At 41.5% G+C, this 12524-nt stretch overlaps 1 protein-coding gene across 2 annotated transcripts in view; it reads right to left on the bottom strand.

Moving 5' to 3' along the window:
• The window catches only part of ahnak (AHNAK nucleoprotein), a 32002-nt gene extending 19779 nt beyond the window's left edge, over positions 1-12223 (bottom strand). Inside the window, exons 1-5 of one of the 2 annotated variants that reach the window (XM_079167519.1) lie at positions 12037-12223; positions 4737-4800; positions 699-756; positions 386-542; positions 63-280 (exon numbers count right to left, since the gene is read on the bottom strand). In XM_079167519.1, coding sequence (XP_079023645.1) covers positions 63-280; positions 386-542 — 375 coding nt within the window. In that variant the 5' untranslated portion in view covers positions 699-756; positions 4737-4800; positions 12037-12223. The remainder of the gene's footprint in view (positions 1-62; positions 281-385; positions 543-698; positions 757-4736; positions 4801-12036) is intronic. The other variant, XM_079167520.1, reaches the window with a different exon arrangement.
• Between the last annotated feature and the right edge of the window lie 301 nt (positions 12224-12524).

The following is a 12524-nucleotide window of genomic DNA, read 5'->3' as shown; positions in this document are numbered from 1 at the left end:
GTATTTTGTTCAATAGATGCCCCACAAACAAATCAGTGATCATAATTTAAAAAATAACTTACGAGGATGATGTCTGGACTGGAACTTCCTAACCTGGTCTTCCCTTCCCATGTGAGGGTGCTGACTGGTGAACGACACGGTGTGCTCAAGGGCGAGCAGGAAGGGGATTTGTTTTGTAGTTTTAGTCCAACCTTGTGGTGGTTCAATGTCTTCAGTAGCTCAGCTGTTTCTTCTGAGCTCATGTTATCAAAGTAGATAGTGGCACCCACAATTTGGTCACCTATGGATTTTGTAGAGACAGGGCAAAATCTGTTAAGAATACTAGTCAGCATGTAGGTGAGACATACATTACATCATGATTTGAGAAAAGAAAATGATTTCCTACCTTCATATACTTTTCCAGACCGTCCTGCAGGTGACTCTCCTTTCACCTCCTTGACAAAGATATTTCCTCCACTTTTCTGTTCAATGGTCAAGCCAGTTTTGTCTGCGCCCTCCCAATCTGGAAAGAGCACCTCTCTGGTTTCCTCCTCTTCAGCCATCTGCAAACATAACCATACAAATAACGTGTTTGAGAGAAACATTACAAGGTAGTTGGCAGGAACTTACAGTATATGCACAGTGTACAGTATATTTTCACCAAGGTATACATTATATATAGAAAGTACAAGAGATTTATTATGACTTTTATAAAATACCTTGCTTTGCTTTACTCTATTTACGCACTGGTGTGTTGGAAACTCTATCTTGATTTTCCTGCACAAAAAAAAGATAATAATAATCATTAAGACAAAATTGTGAGTACAATCCATCCCTTCATGTTCACAAAGTAATTTATTCCAGATAAAATGTTCTTCTTTCACCCTTAAAATGAATCCTAAATTTAACATTTACCCACCTCACTGTCAATAGGTTTGGCATGTAAGACCAAATGGCAAACACTAGGTGGTGGTAAAACCCTTCCAGAAAACACGGCCTCTACCCCCTCCCTCCCTCATCTGCACGCTGTGTTTTGCAAATTTGGTTGGAGTCAGACCACACCCTGCCCTGAGGAAAACAGCCCAATCCTGTGCCTACACCCTTGCTCCAATGTCAATAGCGAGAACAATGATGGTTAAAGCTGCCTGCGTTATGAAAACACACACAGAGGTGTGAAAATGCACAGTATCACATAGAAAGTATCACACACAAGTATGTTGGTGCATGTCTTCTCTTTAACACATATGCATTTCCACAAACAGTAGTTTAATACTAAAATAAGTACATATTTTTAAATGCTCTCAAACACAATGCACAGCAACGTTCTTATTCTGTTCATTAATGACAGCTACATATCAGCTACAACTATTGTGCAAAGTGCAAAAAGTTTTTTGTCATAAATAGTCTCATTTAAATAGGCAAGGTTGTTCTGTGGGCTATGTTTTCATCCAATGCTAGAACATTTGACCTGATTATACTAACAGCAGCCAGTCAATATTTGACAGTACTGAAAGACGTGACATGACAAAACTGTAATACCACTGTAATTTTAATGAGGGAATCATTCCGCTGCTGACTGATGCATCTTACCACATCAGACTGTGCAGCCATTCATTAGGTTTCAGCAAATTGTCTACTTGCATGTAATCAGCCGAAATAAATGGCAAAAGCCCATCCACAGGATGGCACAAGACAGGATACGAACAGGATATGAGTCATAGCGGTGACTGGTTGCATGTGTTTTTATGGGGAGGACATGACAACGTGAGACCAACTTGGAAATGGACGCTAGAAGCTCTTTACTAGTTGTATCATTCTGCACCATACTTATTCAGGGCATTGTAAAATACAACTTCTGGGTGGTCAGCTACACACTTCATGCATGCCTTTTTCCACTTGGTATACAAGTGTCTTCCTTTGAGATAAGCAGACCTGCTTCAAGACCATTATTTAAGGTGATGACATGTAGTTGGATTGCTGAGATAGTACATAGTAAACTGTGGGTGATCATTTAATTCACATACATGTGAATAAAACAAGATAAGACATGTAAACTCATGAGAAACTGTTACAACAACTGAATTTACATGTCATCAGAAAAAAGATTTAAGGATAATTTAGACTTTCTCTTTTTAGAAAAACTCAGCAAATTGTCTTTCAAATGTCAATCTGAGAAATAATTCAGAAAAAACACAGCTACACATTTTTCCATACTATTTTGCACCACAGTAAATAACATGATTACACCAGCTGCCACACTGCTCTGCAAGATAAGCTGCTGAGAATAAGAGGAACCTGAGGCAAAGATAAAAAAACAGCTGTTTCAAAAGGGTCGATATTAAGCATTACTCGGTCAACGGCCATCTGCCACTCTCGCCACACTACCAGTATATAGTATTTTAAACAAATGAGAAGGTTAAGAAAAGACGCCACTGATATTTTGGCTTGTTCACTAGGACTTTAAACAATATACTGTAGCTGGTGGTGCATGTAGCTCCTTGTGTAAATGTGGTCATGTGTGTGTGTGTGTGTGTGTGTGTGTGTGTGTGTGTGTGTGTGTGTGTGTGTGTGTGTGTGTGTGTGTTTGAGTTAGAGACCAGTTTGTCTCCTGACGTAATTGTTTCCCATCCATTAACACATCATTATTTTTTTTTAAGTTAGGGTGTGTGGGAAAGCATTAATAAACAAACAGTTTGGAATGCCAAATCGTTTGCAAACTGGTCTCCCTAGTTTGCTGCACCCTGTCCAAGGGTACACAACAAGCAATACACCAATTAATGCAGGTCAATAAATAGACTGGTTCTGCATTATTGGGAATACTGGGAAAGGCATGTAATGCTTTGTGGTAATATTAAGCCTGCTCTCTAAAATAGCCTTTTGCACACTCTCAGGACTGAATAACAAGAGCCAGGGCCACCGAGAGTGATAATACAATAAGATAGGAATGGTGTTGATGCGAAATATGACACCATTCGCAGGCATCTACAACCTGATCTTCTCCCTCCTCCCTCTTTCTCATTGTCTCTGTCAGTGTGACTTGATTGAAAATATTAACATAAATCTATCAAGACCTCAAGCATTACAGTATCCATAACATTATATGCATGAAACACAGCTGAAATGTGTATGGAGGGGACAAACAAGGCAGTTTGCAGTTCCACAAATCCAGCTTTACCCAACTAACTCATGAAGATCAAATTCCACTTAGGTCAACTAACACTGCCAGTTATAGTATCTTAACCAGGCCGAGAGCATTTAAACTGAACCAAAATAATTTGTGTTTTCCCTATGGGTCACAACGCAGCTCATTTTACACACCCGCCTCCTCTCTTCATTCAGTCAATGAAAACAGACGAGAATAGCTGACAAACTTTTCACATGATCTTGGTTTCCTCACTTTTTTTCTTTCACATGCTTCTCAGGACTTGTTGACATTACATACAACTGTAGAACTTCAGTTTCAGAGGGGGACAGTGGAAGGAAGGAACTTGGAGAGAGGAAGAGAGAGAGAGAGAGAGAGAGAGAGAGAGATGGAAAGAAGAGGAAATGGTAAAAAAATGAAAGTAAGCGAGATAGTAAGTGAGAAAGGAAGAGGAATGGTTGTGAAACTGCCCTGTGAAATGTAAGCATATAAGTAAGCATATAAGTAACAGTAAGAGATGGGAGGAAATGAAGGTTCGAAAATAGGGCTATCACTGAAGAGTCTCTTCAGCAGCTTACAACAACTAGGGCATTGTAAATACATGCTTCACTCTATGTTTTCATTCTTTATGAGTCTCACGTATAACAATCCCTCTATTAAGACAAGCTTAAAATATGCGCTTGCATAGCACAACCTCTTTTGGAAATAGAGCACAGAGAAACAATTAACTTGACAAAGATCATATGATCAGAAATGAATTGTGATGCTAAATAAGTAAGCCTCTGTTCTTGAGATCATAAGACCGGCGAGCAGTCTGTGACTCAAAGCAATCGGGCAACATGAGAATCAGCCCAGTCCTCTATTCTTTCTCTTTCATTCGCTGACTGAGATTGATGTTTCTGATGTCACATGTCCACGAATTTGATTAATGATGTCATAAAATGCATATTTGTACATCAAACAAAATTGGATTTTTGCAAGAAGCATTAAAGGAAAGGATGGCATGGAGGTAGGACGGCAAAGGGAAACAAGCCCAGAAAAAATGAGCTTGTTTATCTATCATGTTTTATTATGGCCTGGTATGTGTGTTGAGCAAGGGGGGATGTGAGGACAACCAGACAGACAAAAGCTTCTGTTAACTAGAGTGCAACCACAGAGCTTTTCTGGATACGCCTTTCTTACAGCCTGTCATTGGTCTGCATACGTTTGGGGTTTGGTATAGCTTCTTATTATTCTTCGACTCTTCAGGAATAAATTGGCCACAGCTGCCAACTTCAAACAGTTAAAACAGTATGGGCTTGGCAGGCCTTTGATTTGTTTCATAAGAAGGGTAAAGGGTTTTCAGCGGAACAGGTGGTGTCTGGGGGAGGAAGGAGGGCTACAAAGAGGAGGCACCGGGAGCAGAAGCAGCTAAGTGTCAGGTTTCCACAAGGCAGGCCTTTCACAGCTGAATGGTGGTGGAATGACCTTCCAGGTTCAAAGGAGGGTTTGCAACAAACATTCCAACAGAGGTTTGGTGTCTGGCCACATAATAGAACACTGTTCTAAGGTGACACTGACTAGATGGCCATGGATAGATGTGTGGAACACTTGCATTATGTCTAAGGACACTTACCTTGGATTGCTCAAGCAAGGCCAAGGCCTTCAGTCTGATGCTGTGGTTCTTGAATTCTTGGCTTCTGTTGGCAGAGGAACAAAAGCAGGATTGGGATTTAAATAACATGATTAAAAATGTCTTAAATAACAAGAACATTAAGTTAATACGTTTTACCGTCATCATGGGTGATACAAAAGAAGCCAATTTATCAAGCATAACAGACTCATGTTTGACAGATAGCAAAACATATTCCTCACATACAAGTTACTGTTGCTTTAATTAAGGAGTGTGTCCCAACATGACACATGAAGCCACATACATCCAGGATTCACGCTTGGCTTTTTTGTGTACATGCTCAATGGTCCTGACCATAACCAATCCGAGCCTTCAGAGACTTTAATAATTAAACCAACAGAAGTAGAAGCACTGATCATGGCAAGTAAATATGCAAACGACTCCCTTTAAGTAAATAAATCCAGCTATTTGTTTGGTGTGGCCCTTACTTCTGCAGAAGAGAAGATAGACATACACACTAACACAGTATCTATCCAGGATCCAGTTCAGTTTGATGCAATTTGAAATTGAGAGTTAAAAAGTAGCCAATCCACTTCAAGAGGAACTTTAATTAAAAGGACATGTAATATGCCTGTAAATTCCTCTGCTCTAGTTGCATTGCTTGAGAGATGACTGTGAGACAAGACTGCACTGCCAAGGTGTGTAAAACCACTGTAGTATAACAACAGAAATGGGCAGCTACAAAAGCCAATATATCAATTAAAACTGTTGTGACTATATTCATGATTTAGATTTCAAGTGTCATCCTGCATACCAAGTCAATCTTACTTTTACTCACTGTGACTAGCTCAAACTCTTACCAGACTAACAAGGATTATTGCTACAACCCATCGGCATATTGCGAAACAAAGCCTTCTCTTTGTCAGTCTCAGTACAAACAGAACCAGACTTGATGTGTGTACAGACAGGCATCTACCAGTGGGAACATGTCCCTCAGACAAATTCTTCTGAGACAGCCTCTCTAACCCCGTCATTAACCTTCGCCTCCCCAGCCCCCCCATGTTCAAATTAAATTACTCATTACTCTGGGAAACGTATGCCAAATGACTGTGTTTGCACGACTCTGAACCTATTTCTAAACAGTCTAATTTTGAATAAATGCTATAAATGCTATAGAGCGACAGAGAGCAAACAGGCTCCTTAGACCAAGCGACATTGGTTCAAAGCTTGTAAAACGCTTCAAAGGTTTGCCGAAGAATGGGTTGTTGATAACCTTTTTCAACGGGCCCTATACTGAAATAGATGGGACATAGCTGAGACAAATGCCAGCCAGTTTGGGGTTGTCATTATGTTTGTATAGGGACATTTGCGACACGACAGCTGTGTACACTCTCTAACCCGTATTCTTGTTACAGAGACGTATTAATCAGACAGCCATGTTGGGAGTCGTTCAGATAAAGGGCTGACTGAAAAAAAAAGCCTGTTTTTTGTCAAGAATCTGTTAAATTACTGAAGGTAATGTGAGATATAATTAGCTGGTTCACGGGTGCCAAAAACTAAATTAGATAAAGGGTATTTGAGATCTCTGTGAAACAGATGCTTATGACTTATTTTGTGAGATTTGTTGATGAATGTGATATGTGATGACTTCCAGGTATACATGACTCAAAAGATAGAAAACACCTTCTGTTCTCAATACCTTGGTTGAGGCCACACATAAACACACACGCAGGCATGCACAGTAAGGTGAAGTGTGGTCACCTACAGTGGTGAAAGCCAATAAAAACACATTCCATGTTGAATAGTAGAAATACCGCGCCACAGTCCACGAGGTGGATCACGTCGCTGTGCCCCTCGGCTCTGCTTGCAGAGGGAGCAGCTCAGTGCACAGCCCCACCCAGGCCTCTAGTCACACACATTCCTTGATAGAACCGTCAGGCCAGCTGGCAGGGAGCCCAGCCTCTCCCCACAGTGACTAACTCCAAAGAAATGTCCTCTTTCTCTCCGACTCCAGCCTCATTCTATGCCGCCCACCCTGCACCCTGCCTGAGTGCCCACCCCCTGCCATAACCCCCATCCTCCAGGTTCTGCTCAAATAAACAAGAACACCACATTCAGTCAGATATGCACGTTTAGAGGCACCCTAAAATACACGCTCTTAAAAGAACACTGAGAAGTAACACTGGATCCCATTTTCACCGTCCACGTCACCATCGTCGTCATCATCGTTTTAGCTAGTTCCGCCTGTGCACCAAGTAGATGCAAACAACAACACTCCACACCTCACCCATTCCCAGTCCTTGTGTCTTCTTCTATGCCACGAGGGCACATACCTACACAGTTTGACTTGTTTGTGCATAGTAGGTCCCAGTATACTAAAAACTGATCAAAGTGGCTGTAGTCAATCCATCATGCTGATTGCTAAATCTAATCAATTTGGCAAACAGAAAACAGGGGCAGTGTGACAATGATTAAAGCTCAATTGTAAGTGAATCAGGCACAGTGATGCTGGTGAGTGATTTGATTATGAATAGAAAGGCCTCAGTTCAGAGAGGGAAAGAGAGAGACAAGCAGTGACCAAATCAGTTGGGCTGTCAAAACAGAATAAACTCCCTGTTAGTCTCTCTCTATTGAGGTTTGACACAGTAAGTACAACAAATACCAAAAGAGACACAGCTGGCCCCCCGACTTTCCTCAAAAACGCAGATAGGACATGCATGTGTGACACATATAAAAGGAATGCATGTGAAAATAAATGGTTCTTTTCTGCACTCCATAGTCCACACAGCCCTCAACTAAACCACAAGTCCTACTTAAACCAAACCCTGCCCACTGACGCCAACTTGGCCTGCTGCTGATTAAACTATTGTGAATCTGGCAGGATATGCGCACAAAATGGAAAAACTGAAGAAGCCTCTTAAAATCCTGTTCTCTTCTTTTACGAGATCACAAAGTGAACCAGGGGTTGCGCTGAACGTCAACTATGTCTTGATTTTCATGTAAATTATATTCTAAGCATCATTTTTCACAAAAGGATAGTAAAATAACTCTTCTATGCTATATGAGGCAATACCAGATACATCATGGTTCCTATAATTACTCATTGTTCTCTATCACACTCCTAGACATCCAAGGAGGGAGGATCTCACTTTGAATTTCCTCTCCCAGGGTTTCTTCCATTCTTTCCTTATGCGTTAATGTTTTCAGGGCAGTTTTTCCTTGTCTTCTCATGGACTTAGGCTGCATCACAAACTGTTGTGGGCCTGTACATCCCACTGAGACATTATATGTAATATTGGGCTATACAAAAGAAACAACAGTAACATTTTTACAAACATTTAACAAACCACGGTCTGGGCATTTTCAGAGCCAACATTGAGAAACTAACAGTAAAAAATAGACAATGACAAGCACAACTGAGTTTAGGATGCAAAGTGGCATAAACAGTTACACCAGAGAGAGAGAGAGAGAAAGAGGACGATGAAGTTCACACAGTTTTGCCACAAAAATAAGACATCAAGTGAGATTTACAGACATCCATAACAACCTTATTGGCCATGCCACATAACTGCCCAACTTCAACTCATTTTAGTTTGTCAGCAGCTGCTGTTTAAATAAGAACAAATGCAAGTCCATTCATGGAGCAGGAGACAAGAAGGTTAAGAGGAGGGCTAGATGGCAACCGTAACAGCAGAATGTATATATAGACATAAGACGTCCTTAGCTGTAGAGCTTGAAGCATAAGCACAGCGTTAGTACTTGTATTCATACTTAGCATTTCGAACCACACCACAGTAGTGCAGAGTTGTTTAGAGCAAGAGAGTGTTGGATTGTGATGACGTGCCATTCTTGAGTATCTTGTGGCAGATAACGAAAACTTAAACAAAGCTGAATGTATTTCTGAATTTACATTCCGAGCCCTGTCGCCCTGACATTTTGGCTGCCCCATTCCAAAGAGAGTTTTTGTCATTCCTTACGCAGGGCAACATAACAGCTTTTTGGGGGGGTTGGGGTGTAGGTCATAAAATGAGTTGGGAGCAGGTAGAACTTGCAGTAAGGCAACAGTCATGTCAGATTGATCGGTTTTTGGATGGATTTGTAGAGCAACTGTCTGGCAGAGAAGTGGCGAAGGTTGTCGGCTTATCAGAAAAATGATTCACACCCTTTCTAAATTCCATATTTGCATCAATCTCACCAAGTTTAAAGCTACAAAAGTCTGAATTGCATGCCTGTGCATGGGTGTGACTTGCAGAGGCTTTGTGTGTAACTTATGAAGACTCTCCCATCGTACTTCTCAAATCACTATTTCTCCAAAACAAGGCAAGCAATGCTAATGATAGGCGAGCATACAGAGGACACGCTGAAACGTTCCAAACAGGCACTGGATGGACGAGAAGGGAGTGGCTGCTGGGTGGATTGCCTAGAAAGACTCAACTGAATTGCAGACTGCAGTTTGCTGTTGATTTGCAGCTGTATGTAAAACAAACGTCCCTCAATGGAACAACTGTGGATCTACAAATTTGCCTTTGTTTCATTCAACCAATCCCTCAGGGAGTCTGCTGAGACTGCAATGTTCGAAAGCCGAGCTTTGCTTCTAAGTTAACTCTAGTTTGGTTGCAACCACCCTCCCTTCTTTTTGAGTATTCACTAGTACATCCAACTTCCTTTTTTGCTTCTCCTTGCTGTCCCTCCTTCCAACCACCCGCTCATGAAAGCCCATGAGGAAATGGTAGAGGAAGTGTGCTAGAGACCCGTTTCTTTCCGTTTCACACTGGCACGGCTGAGTAACAACACTCTCGCCTGTACTGCATGTCAAGAATTGATAGTGCTTCTGTAAAAAGTATCTTAGCATAATTGTCCTGAGACTCCAAACAGTCAGGAGGCATGTCCTTAAGGCTAGTAAAGATGCTGTTTGTCACATGGGTGGCAACTGCATCATAATCAGCATGACTGCTTCACTGTGCACCGCCAATGTTGGCTACAATGCAATTAAGCTTCTTCACAGTGCGGTTTTTGGAACTGAAAATGTCAGACATTACGTCAAGTGTCGATGTACAATAGCCTCTACACTGTTCGGACAAACAGTATCCACCCCCAGGCCAAGATAAGGCTGTTAACGGACAAGCGTTTTAGCTGCATGTAGTCAGGAACCAGTTATGACAGTTTTAGCGCTCAAATGTTTGTATTGATCCACGCCCTTCCGGCAATAAATCTTTGTTTTTTATCCCCAAGTAAAGCATGCATTTTTTAAATGCTAAGAACGGTAAACAGCTTAAATTACAACCCAAAGGCCTTTTAGCCCTGTGTCACTATTTGGCTCCTCAAGCAGTCACAATCAATCACCATGACAAGACTAATTTGAGAAATGCCAGAGAATGTACAACTGTGAGGCCCTCAATATGAGTTAAGTGCGCAATGTCGACAAGATTGTGCAGTGCGGAGCAAAAAGCAGCGCTCCCTAACACTCACTGAAATTATTGTTGGGTGTGGCAAGAGGGAGCAGCGGAGCAACTCCACACTAAGAAATTTGACATTCAATCGAGATCCGACAAACGATTACGTTTGGTCTTTTTTTTCTCCACAACTTTTTCCTCAACTTGAACCAATACATCATATCAATCAAACGAGACTATATGTGAGGATTCTGGTTTGAACCACACCTGGAAAGGTGCCGCTAATACTCTGTACACAAGTTAGGCAGAAAAATGTATATTACACAACGTTTTTGTGCAGATAAAGTGCGTTTCTCTCTTTCTCCAAAAAAGCCTAAGCTCCCCCTCTATGCCTCAAACCTGGTTTCAATTAGCTTGTCTTTCCAAACCACTACATTCCATTACTCCCCTCCTCACCCTCACCCCGCCCATCCCCCCTCACTTACTCACTCCTTGACTCTCTTTCCCTGTCTTCCTCCCTCCTTCCCCTCCCCGCACCCCCTCTTTCCTCCCCTGCACACCCTGGCCGGGTGCCCAGGTTAGGAGACCCAAGGTAAAAGAAAGACAGAGAAATCTCTCTTTATCCGAAATATTAAAAAGTAAGTCATAAGAATTCTCCGAACAAAGCAGCAGTGATAGTTGCCAACTTTTCTCTTACGTAACGCTAGCTGGAAAAGGCCTTGTTCAAAAACAGATTTATGTCATATCAAGAACCTTCATACATGTTTGCCACATTCCACGAAAGCAGATTGCGTTAAAAAGGCCTATATATACATTTTTCATTGTTCCCTATGGCTGATAATACAACACCCTACAACACAGTTGATAAGCAGAGAAAAAAGTTATGATCAGTACTTTTAATAGTGCAACCTTTGTATGATTTAGAGGGATCCATTGCGACACAATTCTGCAGCATGTATGTTTTTTTTGCTGTACAGGGTGTGCCTCTGTGAGGAGACAGCAAAGCAAGAAGGAAGGGAGGGGGAAAAGGCGGGGGTGGAGGGAGGTGAAAGGGAGGAATCCACACCCAAGCTTGTTGCTGCACGCGTTCAAAGAGAATTACCTTTACTTTCTAAACTTCACGGTCTTAGCAAAAGTCGTTGGACAGATAAGAGAAACACCTGAACAATAACATTAAAAAAAGTACCCGACTCTTTTATCTTTAAGCTCCATTCAACTTTCATCTACTGTGTGGGATATTCTGCTGCAGTAAAAAAAAAAGTTCACTATCCCAAAGACTAGGGATTATGTGTATTCAAAGTCAAATCACTAGTAGTGATATTGGGTACGACTCATTTCTTGACTTAAATCATATGGAGATACCGTATATTTGTTATATAACAGTGGGTTCAGCACTCACATGCACCTTGGTTAACAACCTTTGTGCGCAGATAAAAGAAAAGTAAAGTGCGCAACTCCAGTCAAGCCCTCTGCATTCATGTGGCGACTATGGGTACACACCCACTCCTTACTTCTTTAGCTATTTTAAATCAGTATTTAAATTTCTGATGAAATTCACACAAAATCACTGCCACTTTGCAGTTCTACAGAAAAAAACATAAGTAATGATATGAATTTTGTCTTACAAAACAAAACCTGTAAACCTTTACAAAAAAACCCTGCATAGGTTACCACAGAAGCTAAACACATAAAATAAAGTAGGACAAAGTCACTATGAACGTACCACTGTTACACACACTCACTGCAGTTGCCTGGAATATTACAAGAATGTTGGATTTTGCAACGCAATTTTCAGCAAAATTAACAATCAGCAATATTGAAGCAAAGCACAGCTGGCAACAAAGTTCACAAACACAGTTTTTAAAAAGCATGAACTTAAATCTAAGGAAATAAAAAAAGTGCATCTTTACCTGTAGCGCAGTCTTTGCGCCCAAGAAGCCTCACTCCAGCTTGAGCATCCTTGAAAACGTGTCCTGTTCCCTTCTCCCAGCCCAAGAAAAGCACTTCTTCCACTCACAACTTTGTAGAGGAGTCTGTCACTCTTTTCCTATTTCTCGATCAAGACCAAGTTTCCAGGGCGTTTTCTCCCCCCTCTCTCCCGCCCTCCTCTGCTCTGAGTTGATTTAAACTTTTTTTTTCTGTGTGGCTGCTCCTCTGGGCTGAGCAGAGTGGTTAGAGGGAGCTGCATGGGTAGGGCTCCTGGTTTGCAGAAGGAGGGGAATTCAGGGGAGGGGATCGGTGCGAGGGAGTGGTTCACAGCAGCCGTGGGACCACCCACTGATAGAGGACTCCGGTGACACGCAGCAGGAAAAGTAACTTCAGCTTTAAACAAAAATGGAGAGAAAAGATTATTTACTATAAAATAACTATGTAAAATGTCCAGAATACATTTATCACC

The sequence above is a fragment of the Pholis gunnellus genome, assembly GCF_910591455.1.
Source record: "Pholis gunnellus genome assembly, chromosome: 10".
In the NCBI taxonomy this organism is placed as follows: Eukaryota; Metazoa; Chordata; class Actinopteri; order Perciformes; family Pholidae; genus Pholis; species Pholis gunnellus.
Note: the sequence above shows the minus strand (reverse complement) of the source record. Positions and strands in the feature narration are given on the sequence as shown.